The sequence below is a fragment of the Mauremys reevesii genome, linkage group 8 (genome assembly GCF_016161935.1).
Source record: "Mauremys reevesii isolate NIE-2019 linkage group 8, ASM1616193v1, whole genome shotgun sequence".
Classification (NCBI taxonomy): Eukaryota; Metazoa; Chordata; order Testudines; family Geoemydidae; genus Mauremys; species Mauremys reevesii.
Genome location: NC_052630.1, coordinates 8,367,635 through 8,389,998, shown reverse-complemented (window position 1 = coordinate 8,389,998; position 22,364 = coordinate 8,367,635). Strand labels below are relative to the sequence as shown.

At 36.1% G+C, this 22,364-nt stretch overlaps 1 protein-coding gene across 6 annotated transcripts in view; it reads right to left on the bottom strand.

Moving 5' to 3' along the window:
• MAPK9 (mitogen-activated protein kinase 9) overlaps positions 1-22,364 on the bottom strand; it is a 57,898-nt gene that overhangs the window by 21,117 nt on the left and 14,417 nt on the right. For all 6 annotated transcript variants that reach the window (XR_005583473.1, XR_005583474.1, XR_005583475.1 and 3 more), the window contains 9 exons: positions 13,920-14,049; positions 12,276-12,334; positions 11,112-11,250; positions 9,490-9,655; positions 7,989-8,060; positions 3,724-3,906; positions 2,296-2,420; positions 1,650-1,713; positions 582-653 (listed from right to left, as the gene is read on the bottom strand). Coding sequence is in view for 3 of the 6 variants with exons in the window: in XM_039483599.1 (XP_039339533.1) it covers positions 582-653; positions 1,650-1,713; positions 2,296-2,420; positions 3,724-3,906; positions 7,989-8,060; positions 9,490-9,655; positions 11,112-11,250; positions 12,276-12,334; positions 13,920-14,049 (1,010 nt within the window). In the remaining 3 variants the exon portion in view is untranslated. The remainder of the gene's footprint in view (positions 1-581; positions 654-1,649; positions 1,714-2,295; positions 2,421-3,723; positions 3,907-7,988; positions 8,061-9,489; positions 9,656-11,111; positions 11,251-12,275; positions 12,335-13,919; positions 14,050-22,364) is intronic.

Genomic DNA, 22,364 nt, shown 5'->3' with positions numbered 1-22,364 from the left:
GTTTCTTCAGTGCATTTTTCCATTACAAAACCATTGCAGATGCTAGCCCAGTGTTTCTCAAACTGGGGTCGCCACTTGTGTAGGGAAAGCCCCTGGCAGGCCGGGCCAGTTTGTATACCTGCCTGTCCGCAGGTCCGGCCGATCGCGGCTCCCACTGGCCACAGTTCACCACTGCAGGCCAATGGGGGCTGCTAGAAGCAGCGGCCAGTAAGTCCCTAGACCCATGCCACTTCCAGCGGCTCCCATTGGCCTAGAGCAGAAAACCACGGCCAGTGGACATAGGTTATACCTACAGGATGGGAGAATGTCTTAGAAAGAAGTGGTTTATAAAAAATTAATCCCAAAACAATTATTTTTGCCTCTTCCAGTCAGGGAGGAAGAACAGCACATGGTTCTGCAGCTCACTTCATAGCAAGGCAAATTGACTATGAATCTGGGAGACTGATCAGGATCAAGAGCATTACACACCAAAACTTTCTGGCATAACTGGATAGTTGATTCTGATTCATGTAATATAAGCATCTCACCAAACATGTATCAGAGTTGCAGAAAAAATTAAACTATTAAAACCAACGACTAACCTGAGGGCTGATCTTTTACCACACCATTCTTGCTTCTTTCTTCCCAATCCATTACTTCTTTGTATATTAATTCTTAAATAAAAGAAAAAGAGTTGGTAGGGAAAGATAATATTACAAAAAACAGTGCTTTCAGCCATTTCCTTTTACACTTTTAAAGGTGTATCTGTAAATTGTTTAGAAGTACACTTTCCCATGGAACAAACAACTGTTATGATGAATGGACTTTGCAAATTTACATGAAGAGTTAAAAACAGTTTCAATATTTACCAAAAAGTTAACAGACATACTCTAAACACATTAAAGGAAATATAATAGTAACCATTGTAATAACTTACTGTATGGCTGAACTATATTGAAATTAAACTTTTACAAAAGGTCAGAAAAAAAGTATGTCAGCTAAAAAACATAATAATGGACAACCTGTATTGGAAAAACCTTAGCAGTTTTTTCTTACCAATAGGAATATTTTCATTCATAACCATGATGGAAATTACTTATCTATAAGGTCTTCTCTCTAAAGGTAATATTATGGGCCTGATCCTGTACCCATAACTTGTAAAACTAATTATGCTAATGTGATCGAGTCTACTTGAGTAAGGACTACCTGACATCTTGGTTTCACCACAAGGTGATGTACACAACGCCATAAATAAGGCATAATTGTTACCAGAACACACAATGCCTTTAATCTTTTTTCTGCAAATTACCAACATAGAAGCTACTCAACAAAGAAAACTGTGTCTTACAATAAATACACAACTCTGCTAGGCAGGACTCCTGTACTAGAACAGATCTGAGACTAAGTATTGTGGTTTGAGTATCAGAGGGGTAGCCGTGTTAGTCTGGATCTGTAAAAGTGGCAGAGAGTCCTGTGGCACCTTATAGACTAACAGACATACTGGAGCATGAGCTTTCGTGGGTGAATACCCACTTCGTCAGATGCACGCAGTATTGTATAATTAATCTGGTGGGTTCTGATCAGCCATGCAGTGTAGCAGTTACACTACTTTAGTAGTGATGGTTGATAAATTACCACCATCACTGGAATCAGTCATTTTTGGCTGTTACCTTTCCATTCTTCAATGGCATGTTCTCTTTCTTCCAGCTGTGCATCATAGATTTTAGGAGGAGGCTACGAAGAAAATAAAATCTGAAATATAACTGCAGCATTTCATTAGTATAATTAACCATGGTGTCAACAACAACAAAAAAGAGCTAGGTGAAATGTTATTTTTAGTTGCTAATCTCTGGCTGGATCCCTTGCCAATATCTCCATCCTATCTGTTTTATATAAGTGCCTCAGAATTATATGCTCTCAATTTCAGAACTAATCAAGCTACTGGAATGATGTACCAAATTTAGATTTATCAGCTGAAAACTGGATATTAGGTTTAAAGAATGGTTTAAATGGTTTTATCCTAAAGCTGGTAGGATTAAAAACCTGCCTAAATTACTGTTGCACTGGCAACTATATATCTATGGACAGGAAATCATCTATAGGGGATGTTTTCAAACCAACACTTCTTGGGCTGTTTTGGAGATGGTATTTCAATCACTTCAAGCTATCATCCTCTCAAGACTACATATGTAATCTTTGCTAGCCTGAAAAGTGAGAATTCAACGTCTGCTCTTGACCTGACACAAGACACAAACTACTGTCTCAAATATGAAGATTAAAGTGATACTTTGAGTAGAAATTTTTATGTACACTTACTGCTTCTGCTTCAGCTGGATCATACCAGACCGTGATATATGGATGTCGTAAGGCTTCATCTACAGAAATTCGTTTGTCTGGGTCTACTACCAACATTTTTGATAATAAATCTCTAGCCTGACTTGCTAGAAGAGGGTGGGAAAGAACAAACAAAGTTTCAGAAGCTGAAACGCTAAAGTGTAACAAAAAACACTGGTAGAATATATCTTAAGAAAAAAGGATACACAAACAAAAATTCCTAAGAAAGTTAATAATTCAAGTAGTTCTATTAGTTACTGGTAGACTCTTGGCCTTCAATCTTGTCTCACAATGCACCAAGATTAAACATGTCTCTTATATGAGAGTATAAAACAAGTATAAAACATGTCTCTTGTGTGAGAGTCTGCACCAAGATTAAATAGGTGTCTAGTACATCTGGCTGCACGTATTAAAGTATTAACTCTACTGAGAGAAACTAGTATCTTCAAAAGCCAAATGAGACAAAGTTTCTTTTTATTATATTGTTGTATATATTTAAAATTAAGGTTACAATGTTTGAAATTAAACATTATTTAATACCATCCAAGTCATAGTCCCATGCTTGCAAATACACCCAAGTAACTTTGCTTGTGCACTCAGTCTCATTGCAGTACAAGGCCATGGTTTGTATGGCACTAAAATAATATTTCAAGTATAACAGCATAACCTGAAATTTTAAAAATAGGTATTAATATAGTAAAAAGAAAGCTTTAGCTCTTGTGACTTATGAAGTCACTAATTCCTTTTGATAGATAGAGTTATTGTTTATGGTGCATTAGTACCTATATCTTTAGGTGGTTGAGCAAGACTACTCACACAAGTGAAGTTAGTAATAGGTATTTGCGGGATTGAGCCCCATATCAATATCAATGTGGTATCACATTGTTATAACAAATTTAAGCTGCCTGCTGCTGTGGCTTTTTAAATATAATTACAGTTGCACATGGCCAAGAGGTAGATTGAACAGGCATGTCTAATATACCAGTAATTAAGAAAAAAAAACTATTTAATCAATTTGCAGTTAAAATGAGCATGAGAACCACACATGCATATCAATGTCAACTAGAGAAAGAAAGATCAATTTTCATTATAAAATGGCTTTAATGAAAATGTTTTTTTAGAAAACATTCAAACCATCGACTGTATCTTAATAGACTGGAATTTTGAGAACAGAACGTATATATTCAATCAAACTATTTTAATGGCAGCAGTAAGACATTTCATGGTGTGCTACCAATGCAGAAAAAAGCAAGGCTGCTGCTTTCAATCTCCTGCTTCCTAATGCAATGTAATGTGATGATATCAGACTATCACACCAGCATAGTGTCATGTCTGCATTGTCTACCCATACTGTATATACTTCAAGTGAAGCAATTTTAAAAAGACCCCTCTTGTATCTAAATATCTTACTTTTTAATTTGTCACGGTCAGACTCCGATGGAAATATCCAATCTGGGAAGAGCTCTTCAAATTTGATACCCGGATATTTCGGTCTGTTTTCTACATAATTCCTCACAGTAGGCTGTAGTTTCTTCATAAAATCTGCTGATGGTGTTCCTAACTGTTCAATAACTTTATTCCATTGATCAATATCTGGATGCTATCTTTAGGAAAAGTAGCTGAAAAATTTCAAATCTGCATTGTGTAAGATATTGCTTATAGAAATGTGCCACAAAGTATTTGCGTGCACTGAAAGTAATGAAAACCTGGACTGCAAGAGCCAAATTCGGATTGTAATATTGTTCTAGCAGCAACAGCATTCTCAGCGGTCATACAAAGAACAAATTTGATTTCCAAAAATCAGACTTCCAATCCCAATAGTAGGAAGGACTAAAAGTATGGCAAAATGTATAAAGTGTAAATCTCTGTTGAACAGAATCTACTGGCCATTTTTTAAAAGTGGCATTGACAGAATCCAAAAGGATTGGAGATAGGTATCCAAAATGAAGCACTTTGTTCAGGGAGACAGGGACGAGAGAAAGGAAAGATTGGTGCTGAATCTTCTGGACTTAAGAGGTACAAAACACCTCACAAAGAAAGTTAATAAAGGGCAGGAAAAAGATCAGGACAAACCTGACCAAATAATAACTGCATCACATTCAGACTGAAGAATTTTGTACAACTTTTCTACTTAAGAAAGTCTGCATCACAGCGATTTTTCATCCAAAAACTGTTTCCTGAGAAGATGGAATGAAAATCCAACTCTAATGAATCATAATGGCTTCTAAATGGCAAATCTGAATTTTCTATATAAGTGTTTTGTTTTTAAACTATCAATTATGGTAATACCTAACGAGAACAATGACTGTTCTTCAATCATAAGCTATGGCTACACCAGAGAGTTTACAGCGGTGCAGCTTGTGGCCACTCTAAGCCAGCAGGAGAGAGCTCTCCCATCAATTTAATTAATCCACCCCCAAGAGGTGGCGGCAGCTATGTCAGCAGGAGAAGCTCTCCACAGACACAGTGCTGTTCACATCAGTGCTTAAGTCAACATAAGTTATGTCGCTCAGGGGGGTGGCTAATTCACACCCCTGGGTGACATAACTGATGTCAACTTCAGCTGTAGTATAACCATAGCTTATTAAGAGTTCAAATGTAACTTCACAGGAGGTAACACACTTAGGGAAGATGCATCTTCCCAACTCTCCCCCTGCCCTCCCTACTATCTAAATGACAACTGTGCATCTCGCCTGCAAGCGGTCTCATTTATCTGGCTTTTAAAACAGCATTTTGGTTAAGAATGTGAATCTCAATTTGTCACAGTATAAAGAGGATGCTTGGGAGTAGTTAGGAAAACAACCCACAATTACTGTGTTTTATTGGGATTATGCTAGAAATTCCAGGATTTTTCTACTTATTTACATTGAAAAAAAAGTAGAGGAGGGGAGGAACTGAAGCATCTAGTCTTCTCCGTACAGTCTGGGGGTCAGATAATATTCGGCATGTGGCTCTATTAAGTGTTTTATTACATGCTATGTAATAGAAAGCATAGCAATGTCTGAAGAGGACTGTACAGATAAATTATTCTTGTATTATTTCTATCATCACTGACTGTGAAGCAGTTCTTGAGAATTCAGTCCAATCTATTAAAAAGGTATATATGGCTGAAGATGCTTGGACAGCAAGTAAATTAATTTATGCAAGGGAGTTTATCTCAAAGATCTGACCGTCTTATTGACAGAATCCCTAATCATTTTCTGAATCAGAGGAATTTGGGATTCTAATGCAGTACTACATATTGCGGAACACCAACTCTGTTAACAGTCACAAGTTAGACGTTTAGTTATGTCACATCTAAAGTTTTCTAGAATACCTATTTATGTAGCTGGAGAGTATAACAAAATGGCATGTCTGGATAAAAAAAATTCTATTTAGAAATTTTTGTTGGAAGTGCTTAAATTTCAGTTAGTCTGCCAAAAATATAGCCACTACTGAGAACTTTTCATACCCATGATATGCACTGATGCATATTAAAAATAGACATCTAGTGCAAAGATTATTTTAATATAATGTATTTGTTTGTTCCATGCATTCAAATGGAAAACTGACATCAAAAGCATGGTAAATAAAAAATTACTAAAGTTAAGTCTCATGCTAAAACAATGTGCACAAACTAAAAGTTGTTGAACACACACAAAAAATATTGTTTCCACCTGGAAAACTGATTTCTGGTAGGGGCTCCACCAAACTACATTCAAAGGGTTGTTTCTCCTCAAAAGTATCACCAGTTAGGGCTTGTCTACACTGGCACTTTCCAGTGCTGCAACTTTCTCGCTCAGGGGTGTGACAAAACACCACCCTGAACGCTGCAAGTTTTTTAGGGGTAGCGCATGCTCAGCACAGGCAGAATCTTTGGAGAATAATGCCACCAGCCTCTAACAAACGCCTACTGTGCATATGTTAACCATGATTTTCTGAGGCCAAACGTGGGTGATTTTTACACAGACAATCAAAGGCATATCCCTGGCATTAGAGTAACCCTCTCTGCCAGAGTTCAAGTGCCTGCACCAAAGGATGGAGGTGCTAGGGATTCTCAGTGAAACAGCTGTAAGAATGTAACATGAGCAAAAACAATGTATTTTTTCTCCAACCTCATTCTATGAAACTGCTGAACCATTTTAGCTGAAACTTAAAAATATACCTGAGGCAGACACCTGAAATAGAAAATTTCAGCCCAAATGGTTAAAGTTTGACAAAGTTATAAGCAACTAGAAACAGAATCTTAGAATGGAAAATGTTAGGCAATATTAACTATCAGCATAGCTACCAGCAACACCTACAATATAGATAGTATATACTACATTAAATCTAGATTGGTGGAGCTTTATTTACCCTTCCAGAAGGGAAACTGATTCATTATATACATATCTGACAAGTATGAAAAAAATTCCCTTGATTTATTTATGAATAAATCAAGACAGCAATCAGGATAACCAACATTAACATGCAAGTGAGAAGATATACAACATACATGAAGAATTGTGTTAGGTTGGTCTGAAGGCTTTGAAGGATAAAACAATAAATATACGAGGGAAGAAGGAGTGAAAAAAATTGTGTATTAATTATTTTGTGCTGTTAAATTAATGCATGTTAATCAACTGCTGAAGATTAGTGTCATGAATTTAGCAGTCAGATTTAAATTCCTGTATTGTTACATGTTTATGTTTTTTTTAATAGAGGTTATACCTTCACAGAATCTCCTTTATATAGATAAAAAAGCTGGGATAATAAAATTTTATTTATTGATGCAGAACTAGATGTTCCACAAAACCTTTCACTTTTCAGTGTTTCATTTTCAGAATAATTAAAATGGAGAGAAATGTAGTCTCCTTTCCAATTTTTATATTATAAACTGGAAACAAATAATTAAGCTATGTTTTATACTTTGCCTGTAGGAAAAGGCTTTGAAATATACTAAATTAATAATGTTTTGTACAATATATCTATTGGCAAAGATAGTTTAAGCCATCTTAACCAGATGTATTTAATGAGTTAAGAGACCAAAATGTCAAGTTTGTAAGAACAAACTTTTAGAAAAATCCAAGACCAACAGAAATGCTTCCGTAAAATTAAAAAAAAAAAATCCAAAAGAAAAGGTCTTTACTTTTAAATGTACAGTCCTCTTCTGCAGCATTTCCAACTGAGAGACTGCAGCACTGCTGTGTGCTATTATACAAGTACCAAAAAAACAAGAACAAAAAAACCCTAAAAAACAAAACAAAAAAAAACTAAAAACAAACTATTGAGAGTAGGATTATTTTCACTGTGCAAATACAGAAATGCTAGAAGCAAACAGCATAAATTGTGAAAAGTAAATTTTTCGAGATTTCAGTTTTAGCGATTTAACTACTAGAAACACTGGCAAGGAAATTTGCTTTTTAACCTAGCAATATCCATTTAAAGCTGCAAAATGTGAAGTTGTTAATATGAATAATAAGCGTTCAAGCAGTAAGAACTATGTTAAATGTTGTCAAGTAAGTAGGAGGGAAAAAAAGGAAGTTCAGCTATTTGGTTAATGACACTAATTTCAAACATTACAATAGATCCATTAAAATATAGTAGTGAAATATTTTGTTTTCTTTTTTATGCTTTTATATACATAAATAGATAAAAATAATTGTGCATCTTTGGTGGATGTGAAAAAGGATTCAAGGATGACTAGGGAAGGATACGATCAGTGCCTTGGAATATCACACAACCTTTCACCAATTCTCCCATGATGCACCCAACTGACCAGATATCAACTGAAAGTAAAAATGAAATGATCAAATTATGAAGTGTCATGAACAAAAGTGGAAAACTTAAAAAAACCTAAACAAATAAACTTACTATCTACAATAAAAACACAAGAATGCAGAAAACCAAACTGCTAACAGATGAGTTTCTCAACAGTACAGAACACTGACTTCGCTTTTTCCTAAGTTTTGCTTAGACAGTAATTCAGTTTTTGTGAGGTAGGCCTTGCTTTTTTTTTTTTTAACTCTATAAAATGCTTTTCTGATCAGTTCTTAAATCCTTCAATTACCTTTAAATATTTATTATACTTTACAATCCCTGAAACCACTGTGAAGAAGGATACAATCTCTTCCTGGGAACAGGACCTTATGGAGGACCATTTCTGCCATTATGCACCCAACAGACCAGATATCCACTATCATATGTTAGGTGCAACAAGGACAAAAGATCAAAGAATTTTTTTAAATTACGACAAACAGATTTTTAATTTGTAAAATTTAAACTGCATATTTACAGTTTTACAGATTAGTTTATTCTTCTTCTTCTTCATGTTATTTAGAATGTTCTTGTCCAATTCAGGACACATTCTACTACAGGCATATTAAGCATTTTTGATCCACACCAATTACTGTACTGTCAAGGGCCCTGTGTATCGGACAGAACCCATCATAACAGCTGACTCAGGAAAATTCTGTGGAACTCTCAGGTTAGACAGCCACAATGAAGCTTTACACCTCAAAAAAGGTATGCTCCCAGGCCATATAATGCTAATCCAGGCTAAGGAATATGAAAGTAAAATGAAATGATCAAATTATGCACTTGGCTGAAGGTCTCGAGTAGAACGCAGGATATCATCTGAAAACTTTTTTTGACAAGGGAATGAAATTCAAGGACACTGTCCTTACTGAAAGCTTTGCTTAAGATACTTAAGATGTATTATTATTATTATTAATACAGTGTCCAAAGTGTCTTAGGTGCTACATAGACCTAGGACTGTATAAAGACACTCCCTGGCCCAGAGAGCTTAAATAGACATGATGAAAATGAAGCAACAAATGTGGGGGTGGTAAACAGGGGGAAAGTGAAGACGCCTTACAACAAGTTAATTATTTCCTATAGTGATACTGCCCGATTTTTAAAATCTAGCAGTATAATTGCCTTATAAACAATGCATTCTTTTTTGAGGATGGAACAATGGTAATAGGAATGAAGAACTACGTGGAGTGAAGCAAGTGAGAATGGAAGGGAAGGGGGATAAAGAGAGCAGTGGTAGAGAGAAAGGCAGAAGAAACCGGACAAAAGCTATTCCTCAAACACCATGTTATAAATTACATTAGCATTAGAGATAGAAAACTCAAAAGGTGTCCTGCCAGTGAGATTCTGCTGAGAGAGTTGCACTTTAGAGAAAAGGTTTAATACTTCATTGCTGCAACTTACCATTCTCTTTGTATCCCATGCCGAGGATAACTTCCGGTGCTCTGTAATACCGTGTTACTACATACGGAGTCATCATAAAATTAGTACATGCTGTTCTTGCCAGTCCAAAATCAAGGATTTTGAGTGTACAATCTGATTTTACTACTATATTGCTGGGTTTCAAATCCTAAAGAAAAATTATTTCAGTTAACAGAAAGGCTCAACATGCTGAAAGATACCATATAACCTTCCATAAAATCAATATAAGCTACCACACTGTATTGAACATTGGCAGCTTAATATATGTTTCTTGCATGCATTCTTTTAGTTAATTTGTGTACAAATTACATGCACACAAAAATACTTTGAAAGAGCATTATTAAGATTGCAAAGTCAAGCACACAAAAGTCAGGAAATTACATAATTAAGGTTGCCCACACAACCTTAATTAGGACCTCTTGTGTATATGCACTATGAATCATTCTTTAGTTACATGATCACATACTATATTTTCCACAGGACCTGCCTCATTTAGTGCACAGAATGGACCTATTCTGGGGATGAATCAGGGTTGTGTAGCCAAATTAAGGTTGCATGGGCAATCTTAGTTCAACCATTTCCTAACATTTGAGTGCTTGACTTTGCAAACTTAAACTATGTTAAAAAACATTATAGCGCGTGTATAATTTTTTAGGTTTTGAAGTCAAACTGAAAAGACAGAAATTCCAGCATGTGACATCATACTGTCACCCACATGGGTCATCAGCAGGGTTGGAGCCTTTAGATCTCTACTGCTGAGAACTCTGCCAATGGGGGTAATGGTGCAATCAATACCACCAGTAAGTTGTCATTCTCTGTGTGGACCAGCACAAGAGAGGGATGGGACACTTTGCTAGTGAGTTTCACAGATATTTGTTGGCAGCAGAGGAACAATGAGATTAGGGAATCTTGCGTTCCATTCTAGAGTTTATAAACTTTCTTTACTGTGTTTTAACAAGGAACTTGAAGGAGGAAAGGGTGAAGGCAAGAAGTTCCAGGCACATGGTTGCATGCAAGAAATTAAAAGGCAGGAATGAAAGGAACTGGAACCCACAAAGGAGCAGGATTAGTCATGCAGATTGGGACAGCAAATAGGCCCAACAGAGCTGCAGAAAGGCAGGACATCGGCTGCGTAGGGCTTTGAAATTTTGAGCAACCATTTACCGATTTTACCTTGAGTATTAATATTATTGTCGTACATAATTGTTTAAAAGATTTCATTTTAATACAAATTATTCCCTTGCTTTAACCATAAGCTTCTTGGAGCATCCTTACTGACATTCCGTCACCTATCAATATTAATATCATGTATTTTATATTTTTCCCTAATTTGTGTTTATATTTAGTCTCATTTAACACAAAAAAATTGCAGAAAATGCCCTTTTATCATCTGCAGAACTAGTTTGGTTTTTGGAGTTTCATTTATCACATATATGTCTGTCTGTCTGTCCGTCCTTGAACCAGATATGGTTTTCACATTACTATTAATAATATGAATAAGAAATGGAATACTGATTTACAAGATAACCAGCAAAAACAAATTTCATATAAATGCCACCTTTAAAGATGCTTGTTGTCAATGTTACTATCAAAGCACTACCTACTCTGTGGATGATACCAGCTGAATGGAGATGTTTGATACCACACAACATCTGGTAGAGAAGGTAGGACATTCTTTCATGATCCAACTCCATATGAATAACCTGGCACAAATTAGCATCCATCAGTTCCATAACCAAATACCTACAGTATAAGGAATAAAAAAATTTTTTTTCATCTCAGGTATTTTATAACTAGCATCAGAACATATTTTTAAGTAGGACCCCATGCAAGTCACTGAAAAATGAGTGTTGGAATGTTAGTAAAAGGCAAAAATATTGAATGTCATAATTTAACTTGTTTAAAACAATGATCTAAAAACAGTAAAAGTTTGAATAAAAATGAACATATACTCTCACAAGAGAGTGGAAATCCATTAAAACCATCAATTCTACCAAACAAAATTTAAGAGCAGGACTGGTAGCTGATGTTGTCTCTCTTAATGTAACCTAGGTACAGATTAAATTTACACAGAAGTTACAGATAGGATGAAGAAATAAACATGTCACACTGAAATTTCCTTTCACTGTGTACTGACCTAACATCAACAAAATTAGGGAAAGCATTTTGTGAAATAAAGAGCAATGATTAATTTCCAAGTTAATGTACAACCCCTTTTTTATGCCATTCATCAAATAAATCCATTCCAAAGCTGCAACAACACACACATTAGCACCTAGATATCACACTGACTGGAGCCTCATGAATACTTCGACAGATCTCTTACCACCACATACAAGATCTAGGTTAAGAAATATATTCAGGTTGTAATTAAGGATGGAGGTACGGTGATTCTGATGGGCTGGATCTCAGAAAAGCATGTCAGGTTATCCACATTGAGTTATTGTCTTGAATTTATTTATTTGACTGTCATTCTATCTAAAGGAAAACAGCTGTGTAATTACAGATCCATGTGTACTCAGTAAAGGTGGCAGAGGGCTGATGATACTTTTTCCATTATTTTCTATTACTACACACACACCACAACAACTTTAGTTATAGATTTTCTCAAGGAGCTCACTGTAACATTTAAAGATTAATTACAGGCCAGAGATTCTATCCTCAGTACTATATTTTTTCACGGCCAGAAAGTTGTAAGAAAGTACAGAATATGCCTCTAAATTCAGGACAATGTTTATCAAGAAAAATTTAAGAACCACAGTACTTACACATCTTGAAATTCTTCCAGTGACTTCTGTGGTGTGAATACATTTAACAAACTAATTATCTATAAATAAAAATAAAACATGAAGAAACCTTAAATATATGAATTTTTACACACTAAATATAGAGCAAGACAATGTGGTTATTAAAACAAATACAAAAACTCAGTTTCCCTCTCTCTTTATACTGCTGATTTACTTTTCCACTCAACTTTGACAGTGAAACTAGACTGGTTTGTTACTAATGTATTTCACACGTACAAGTACAATACTGCAGCATCTGTGTTGAAGTATCACCAGAGATCTTGTACATTTTTTAAAAGGTCACATTTAAGTTACATGAAACCACTTCTCCTCCCACCCACATATGAAATAAAACCTAAAATGTTGTGCCTAGAATAATAGCTTGGTGATGTATTTTATCACTCAAAAATTCTGAGAGAAAAAGTGGTGTGCAAGTATTTTCTATCCTTAGAAAAACGGCTTCCAAATAGTACACAGACAGAGATGCCTCATCAACCTGTTTGCTCTATGGATATATCTACACAGCAAAGAAAAACCCACAGCTAGCCTATGCCAGCTGACTTGGACTTGCGGGACTTGGAGTGCAGAGATGTTTCATTGCTGTGTAGTCCCTGCAAGGGTCCCAAAGCTTGGGCTGCAACCTAAACTCGGAAGTCTACACAGCAATTAAACAGCCCTGCAGCAGGAGCTCCATGAGCCTAAGTCAGCTGGCATGGACCAACCACATGTGTCTAGTTGCTGTGTAGACATGCCTTATGTTTCTGGAAATAGTTCTCAAAATCCTTTAAAAGTTTCATATCCTGGTATTCTTGTAATTAGGATACTTAGTACTTGCACCAGTATGATGGCTTTATGTTGTCAAAGCATTGTCAAGTTCAATCAAGATTTACACAAGTAAAATGTAACATATCTTCCGTATTATTCAGATAAGCTAGCAGCAGCAGCATAGTACCATCTCACTATTGCTAATAGGCAAGTACTGTCAAACTATGATTCTGTCTCAAAGTTTACCCTTGAGCACAGGTTGTTTTTTTGTTTAGGTTTGTTTTTCTGTTTGTTTTTTTGGACAGATTGAAAGATGGAGGCCAGTAAAAGCCTTCTTGCTTAGACCACGGAAACTTACAATGGTGTACCACACTGATGTGCAAACCCACACCGAAACACTGTAAGATAGCCCTGGTGCTAGTATAACTTACTGGGATAAATTGCATTGCAGTAACCCAGTTTTACACTGGTGCAGTACCTACACTGGGGGGTTCTACTAATGCAAATGCATCGATTCAAAAACCTCATTCCCCTCCCCACCTCAAAGGAAACAAAGCACCCACTCCCACCCATAAACCCAAATATAGATTGGGTCTAACTAAAAAATGTTCTTGTTTAATATTAGACACATTAATATATGTTACCAAAGTTCCAGTACTTCCATTGTTTTACATTTCAAATACTTCAGAAGTCAAAACTTTCATAACAGTCTTTGCTATCTACAATAATTTGCCAATTCTGACCCACATTTAACCAGTTTTGACCTTTCCATAATTAAGGCTTACTTTTATGCACTCTTGTTCACTATTAGTAGGAGCACTATTTGAAAATAAATTAAATTCTTAAGAAAAATACACTTACGTTTTTGTGATTGACACATTTTAAAAGAACAAGCTCCCTGTAAGCTCTTTTTGCATGAGTTTGGTTCTGAAAAGGACGACTCAGCTTCTTTACCGCAACATTTATCCCAAGGACCGTATCAAATGCAGCACTGAAATTTTGAAAGAAACATCGTAAGTGCAAATCTTTTGGGGGAACAAGAAGAAATCAAGGTTTGAAACCATGCATATCCACAAACCTGGTCATATTCATTTCTTCTCAGCTCTGTTCACACACAAACAAAACAGAACCTGCACATCCTTTACCAGTGATGACTGAAGTATAAAACAGAAGCCCTCTGCATTTTTATTGAAAATTTCAATAGTACCTTCGCCAAGATAGGGGGCACTAACACCAGCGTTTTGGGCAAAATCCAACTTTAAGTTGTATTAAACTTACTTGAAATAAAAAGTTTATCTGATGCTTAATTTTGGCTAAATGAGTTCTTCACACAATGCTGCTGGCACTACTTTTAGGGTAGATGCACTTCTCTTTCAAATATTAACTATGCACTACTAAAGTCTTCACTTTAAATCCAAATACCTTAGTGCATCACTTCCCCGGCTAACATAAGGGCAAACCTTATAGGTATGCAGTTTAAGACATTTTTTAAGCTTGCAAAATATGACAAATAAATTAATTAATGTTACTAATTGAGTCCTTCAGTATTCTCTAGTTTTATGATTCATTGGGAGAAGGCCACTCCAACCCACAGACTGAATAACAGGAATCACAGATTTTAGGAAGAAAGGTTTCCAGTTAAAAGAGAGGCAACTAGATTTGCTTTTATCTCAAGAGCTTTACTTTTTCTTAGTGAGCTTCTGCCTCTATTTATATGAGCAAGTTTTGCAGGGGAGTTTCAAATTTGTTTTCGATAGCCATAAGTATCTAATTTTGAGCATATATAATCCAAGCTCTATTTTGGCTGCTCAGTTAGTGTCAATGGATGTTCTGCTCTGCCACATATTTTTCAAATTTTTTAAAGCTATTTGTGAGCAGCTTCTCTTTACTTCTTCCTCTTTAGGGCACACATAGCAGTAGACTGAAGAACACCATAATACACCTCTACCTCAATATAACACTGTCCTCAGGAGCCAAAAAAACTTACATCAGGGTAGAGGTGTATCACTGTACTCCTGCACAATAGTCTTCCCTTTGGTAGCTTCAATACTGAAATAAAATAGTACATACTCTGTCAACATTAAATCACTGCTTCTCCTACAGGGAAAGCAATACTGTTCAAGAGTAGAGGTGACATGATTATGTGCCCAGATTCTAATTAACACACATTTCTAACCTAAAATTAGAGTCTATTAGCAGTTACCTATTTTACAGAACTGCTTTGTTTAAGGAAGTCACCATTATCAGGTAATTTTCAATTGTTCACAGAGCCAAAGCTTGAATATGTAAAACAGAATACATAAGGGGAGGAAGACAACCGAACAGATGTTTTTTAAAATAGTATTTTTCACCCAGCCAGCATGAGTAAGTGGACACTTTTCAATATTTACCTAATCAAGATAACACTGTATTAGTATGTAGAAAGTGCTACACATATTAACTCTGTGAATCAGTACAAAATATCAAATTCTCTTAGTAAACAAGTAGGAGTCTGGTGGCACCTTAAAGACTAACAGATTTATTTGGGCATAAGCTTTCGTGGGTAAAAAACCCACTTCTTCAGATGCATAGAGTGAAAATTACACATACAGGCTGTGGATACACACTAACAAGTGGATATACCTATTTCTGTGGATACAGATTAACATGGCTACCCCTCTGATACTTAACAAACAAGTGTGCTTGGATGAAACTGTGGTTGATGATTCTCAAATTACTCTTGGGGGAATTCTGCACCACTGTGCAATGCAGAATTTGCACAGAATTAACGATCTGCACAGAATTTCCTTTTTCACTGCGGAATTGGTGCTGCAGAGCTGCTGGCCACTGCTAGGGGCCACTGGACCCAGCAGAGCGCAGCTTCCCAGCTTGCAAATAGAAGAAACTGCCGAGGGCGGAGGGGGAACTGGAGAGTTCCAGACAGCTGTGGTTCCCGGCATACCTGCAAAAAGGTGGTGGTGTGCAGGAAACTCCATACAAGTCCAGGACCCAACAACAGACTGTTTCTCCCTCTGGATTCCTGGGCTCTGAGGGGGAGGGGATGCAGGTGTCTGATCTGGGGGCCGCCCCACAGCTGGGCTCCAGGGGGGCAAGGGGTGTGGGTGGGACAAACAGGAATTGGGTTATTGTAGGGGTTTCTTTAACTCTATACTCCAGGGGAAAAATTTTGTTGTCTGTATTGTTACAGATATAGCTGCTGACAGGTATTTTTAAATAATCATGCTAGTTTCAATTATTTTGGTAGTTTATAGTGTGTTATTTTGACAAAATATATAGAATTTTGCAGATTTTTAATTTGGCACCGAATTCCCCCAGGAGTATCAAGTTCAGTCACAAGTAGATATACTACCCCAACAGCAATGCATACATGAATGGTTTTAAGGGGAATAAAGTCCCTCATTTTTATTCCAGAAGTCAGAGATCAGGTGACAAATCTGACAAACTCTCTCGGTAGGGATACAAGCAAGTCAGTAGCCACAACTTTCACCCATTCCACGTTCGCTGATCTACAGGAGGGGCCGTGACAACATATTTCAAATTAAGTTGTGTATGCTGTACATACAGCCTAAGGAAAGAAACCTGGTCTGCTGCTACAAACCGAAGGAAATGAATTAAAGGTTTTATGATTCTTTAACCAGTATGAAAGCAACTTTGAAACTGCAATATGGTAAGGGAAACCAAGAACTCTAATACTTAGTAGTATTACAAAATGACACTTTAAAAAAAAGCCAAAGGGCCTACACCATAATCAAGTACTCATTTTCAAATGCTCTATAATTCATTATTTGCTTACGGTGAGAAGCATCATATAACATTTCAGACCGCTGAGCAAGAAGTATTTTTATTTCTTATCATTCTAAATTCAAACATCTAGTTTTAGAAGGATTCACTGGAAGGAAAAAAGACAGACATCTGGATGAAAACTGCTACAGGTACAACATTTTATAGAAGTTGGTTTATTTTGCCAAAAACTCCTTAATTTTCCTTATCACCTGGATTAATAATGGGAAGTCTATTAAATAAGTTTCCTTCCACCTGAACGAGATACTCTTCCAACATCCTGTATCACACAGTGATTCTCTTACAGATGTTTGAGATTAAAAACATCCACCTGTGTGAATTCTTCACAATTCTAATTCAGATGAAAGATCGTTTAGGGCATTCACCACTAATAATAGTGGTTTTCTATAGCATTCTGCTTGAACAGTAAACCATAATGCAGATTAAGAATGCACTTACAGTACCAGGTGAAAGATAATACATCACTAATAATTTTATGATCAGAGTTGCATCAGGAAATACAATAATTTTAAGAAATGACATTTGGCAGATTGAGCAAAATGTACCCTGACTTTTATTAATTTACATCCCCGTACACAAGAAATTCAAAATACCAGTTTCTGCCCTTATATAAAATACATACACATCTGAAAGATCCAAGGATTTAACTTCCTCCCTGCCTCTACTCTTACCTATTTCTCTGTCTAGGCATTTATACAATGCTCATTGCTGTGGTAACCAAGTTATTTCTTTTTTAGTAGACAGAGTATATCTATTTGAACTACAGTGGGCTATAATTAATTTGTATACTGCCAATTTCACCACTTTGACTCTTTTCTCTCCTTTCCAAAAAAGTTTACAAGCAGCAACACAAACCCTTAGGTCAAGTGCTGTTTGTTATTGTGTTGCTCTGATTATTATTGGGCAAGAATAGTTCTTGTGAACTATCTGTCCTTTACAAACATAGGCTTTTCATCTTCACCATTAATTAGGCACTGTGCCTTTGCTCTCAACTAGTCTGTGAAGGGTACTGGAATGAAAAAACTATATACAGTAAGTTATTGCATGCCTTGCGATCACTCAGTAAAGCATCTCTTCAAGAATAAATTACTTGGCTCCCATAGTCAGTTTAATCTTAGGAACCTATATGTTTAAATCTTAAGCTATCTATGCCATCTCTTTTTGTAATACTGTTTAAAAACATTCAATATGTCATTTTGAAATGTTTCCTCTAGTACAGACATTGGCACGGCCTACATCTCAGAATTGAAAAAAGCAGGATCCCCAAGATCGTGGCTTGGCTGCTTGAAGGGGCCTGATATAGGAATATTTTCGGAATAGGGAAGAAGCTAAGCAGGGAAAATGAGGGAGTCCATGGGGGTGGGGGGAGCTTGAAGAGAGAAGAGAGCCAGGAAATAAATCAGTCTATAGGAAACAGGGTGGATAAAAAATCAAATTAAAATAAAAAATAAAAAAAAAATCAGATTTTTTATTTAAATTAGTTTTTTTGATAAAATGCTTTTTGAGGAAAAAACACTATCTAAAGGTAGTTTTAATTAAGATACATTATAGCTCATATCTCATCATGGAATAGGGATTATACATTCTAATTCTATAGTATGAGACAATATATTCATGTAATGTTTAAGGCAAGTTTTGTAAATTAGTTCCAATAGTTCATGGATTAGGGACCCAATCTTATGGGGTTCCAGGGGCTTCTGTATAGGTTATTTAGGTTAATCTTTCTATCTACCCAATGGGACTCAGTGCTAAATCTAGAAGATACCATCAGAGATGCTTAGTTTTGCAGTTCTCAAACTGTGGATTTGTATCTCCAGAGGGAACATGCTTGTTAACAGCAAAAATGTTTTTAAATAAATAATATATAGAGGTGAGAAATAACAGACCTCGACCCTACTGTCCCTCTGCAAATTTGTGTACACAGGGTCAATCCCTTACCTCTCTCTAAAAGTGCAAAGTTTCAAAAAATTCAATGAATAGAAGATTGTTGGGGGTGGAATAGATATGGACAAGAAGTCTGGAGATAAATTTGAGAAGGGCGGGACACATAGTAGAAACAAAAGTGAAACTGTTTGAGCAGCATATTCCAGAAGTCTTGAGGTCTTTCTGAGTGTAGCCTTCATTGATTTGAGATCTACCATACCATTCTCTCACTAGAAGGGAAAACCTATAATGGCAGCAGGCCATAAAAGAGACCCAGTTTGGGAATATTTTAATGAAGTTCCTCTACCTGTGGGTAAGATAGCCATTCTTGCAAAATGCAAACAGTGTAACAAAGAAATGCAAGGCCTGGTTGCATGAATGAAACAACATCATGAGAAGTGTTCCTTCTCAGGAGGAAGCTGCGTTGAAGATGATGAAAGGAACATGTCTGAACATGCAGGATCTTCACGTTGGTAAACTTTTTTATTTCACACTTTTTTCTTAAGGACTGCCCGTCTTCCTTCTGGACCATTCTTGAATTCTCATGTTTGTGCAAAAAATATAGTTGTTACTCTATGGTACTATCATTTTAGATGCCATTGTGATAAAAAATAAATAGCTGAAATGGGCAGATCTTCCTTTTACAATTTCACCTTTGAAGTAGTACTGAGTGTCAGTGAATGCAATGAGTAATACTAAATGAGCAGTATGAAAATAATAATTAAATAACTGCATTGACATATTTTGTTAGGAGAATCCATCCTCAACATACAGGATTCTGAAGACTATCCACTTTCAAGATCACCATCATTTTCTATAGTTTCAGAGTTATCTGCCAATGATAGTGTTTCAGTCACATCATGTATGTCACATAGCCACAGTCTATCACCTGTAGCAAAAAGAAAAAAAAAAAAAACTTCATCATCCAGAAACCACCATAGATAAGTTTGTGATAAGAACCAGCAGATTACAAAAAGAGGTACACCTCTACCCCGATATAATGCAACCCAATATAACACAAATTCGGATATAATGCAGTAAAGCAGTGCTCCGACGGGGCGGGGCTGCGCACTCTGGTGGATCAAAGCAAGTCCATTATAACGCGGTTTCACCTATAATGCAGTAAGATCTTTTGGCTCCCAAGGACAGTGTTATATCAAGGTAGAGGTGTAATTGATGAAAAAACTGCCCGGTTTGTTTATGCTACAAACTCTCCTTTTCGTATGACTGAGAACCCACACTTCATTAACATGATTCAGTCATTAAGACTAGGATACAATCCACCCAACAGAGCAGACATTGCAGGCGAAATTGCTGGATAAAGTATATGAAAGAGAAATTGAGCAGTATGCAAAAGGTATAGAGTGTGAAATTGTTAACCTGAGTCTTGATGGGTGGAGCAATGTCCACAATGATCCTGTTGTATGTGCTTGTGTGACAACAGAAAAAGGGAGTGTCTTCCTTATAGAAACAATAGATACATCAGGAAATGTGCACACAGCAGAATACTTACAAGAGGTAGGAGTAAAAGCTATAACAAACTGTGAAAAAAAAATTCAAATGTCTAGTACGCAGCTTGGTCACAGACAATGTATCCAAGATGAGAAGAAATTTAAGAGAGAGCGAAGAGAATCCCAAGCTAATAACATACGGTTGCAGTGCTCATTTGATGCACCTCCTAGCCAAAGACTTCAGTGTTCCAGAAATAAAGGCTAATGTTGCAGAAATTGCAAAATACTTCCATAACAACCACTTTGCAGAAGCTGCTCTAAAAACAGTGGGAGGAACCAAGCTGACTCTCCCACAAGACATGCGATGAAACTCAGTAATGGACTGTTTTGAGCACTATATCAAGAACTGGCCTAATCTGATGACTGTGTGAACAAAATTGAGAAAAAAAAATAGATGGTATTGTCACAGCCAAAGTTCTCAACATTGGGCTTATGAGAAATGTTGAACACATGCTGAGTACCCTGAAGCCTGTTTCTGTAGCCTTGAACAAAATGCAGGAAAATAGCTGTTTTACTGCTGATGCTGTTGAAATTTGGAAGGAACTGAGTGACAGCATAAAAAGAGAAATATAAAATGACAGAGTTAAATTACAAGCATTAAAAAAAACAAATGGGACAAGCACTATTTCCAGCTGATTTTCTTGCAAATATTCTCAATACTCAGTACACAGGGTCAAACCTTAACTGCTGAAGAAGAGGAGTTGGCTATGACATGGACATCCAGCAATCATCCCTCCATAATGCCAACTATAATAAACTTCAGAGCTAAGGGTGAACCATTCAAGAAATATATCTTTGCTGATTATGTTTTAAAGGAAGTCACACCAGTGAACTGGTGGAAGTCACTTAAGCACTTGGATTCAGAGAGACTGTTGAAGTGATAATCCCACTTTTAACAGCAGTAGCTTCTTCTGCCGGTGTAGAAAGAATAATTTTCTTCCTTTGGACTAATTCATTCCAAATTGAGAAATTGTTTGGGACCTGAAAAAGCAGGAAAGCTTGTTGTTCTTTTCCAGATCATGAACAAACAGGAAAATGAAAGTGAAGATGACTGAGTTAGCTACAAAAGCCAATATTTTAAGTTTTTCATGTTGACCTGGCTGACATAGTCCATTTAACTTTTGGGTTTTTTGGTTGTTTTTTTTTAAATATTTCATGTAACTATTTTAGTTAAAAGCAATTTTAACAAAAACAATCCTGATTTTAAAAAACTTGAATGTTTAACTAAATTTAAAAATTCATATGCTTGTTTTGTTAAAATATGTTTACTGTTGAAGAAAAAAATCCAGAATATATCACATTGTTGTTTTAGTTAAATAAAACAATTTAAATGTCTATCTGATGATGTTTTCCTCCTAATACAGCATGGCAAGAAAATCCTCCAAATATTTACGATTAACCTGTTGAATTGGAGATAGTTCACCTCCCAATGACTGCATAATCTCTGCTTCAATTACCTTTGATAAATGAAATAATCAAAGTATTATTCATTTTCTGATATAGCTGTAAAACTAATCTGAAAAGTTTTCAAAATAAATCACTTTAAAAAATATATAGTGTGTACCTTCTAAAAATGAAATCTACATCCGTCTCTGAGTTGTGAAGAATATGTATTAAGGTTAAAACAACCAACAAGAATGCACTTTTATGTAGAAACCCATGATTAAATTGAGTCTTCCTGACTAGTGATGTAAATCATGATTTAAATCAATTTGATTTAAATCACACACCCCACACCCCCGATAGGAAAGAGCCATTTGGAGAGGAAAGGGAAGAATATTTTGGGGGGGGTGGGGGAGGAGTGTGTTGAAAGAGGTGTTTAAAACTTTGGTAGATTTAGTCTTACCATAAAAGCTCAAATACATTAATAGTCACAAACTAAGAAAGAAACAGAATCTTGGTGGGAAACCCAGAGTTTTCTACTTTGTCTACAATATAAAAGGGTGATATGTGATTAGTCCCCTTAAACAGGAAGGGAGGAGAGTTAAAACACTCTCTGAAGGAACCAAGTTCTTTGAGCTCCTTCCAAAAATCTTTATTTTGTATTTGAGGTTAAAAAAAAAAAAAGACT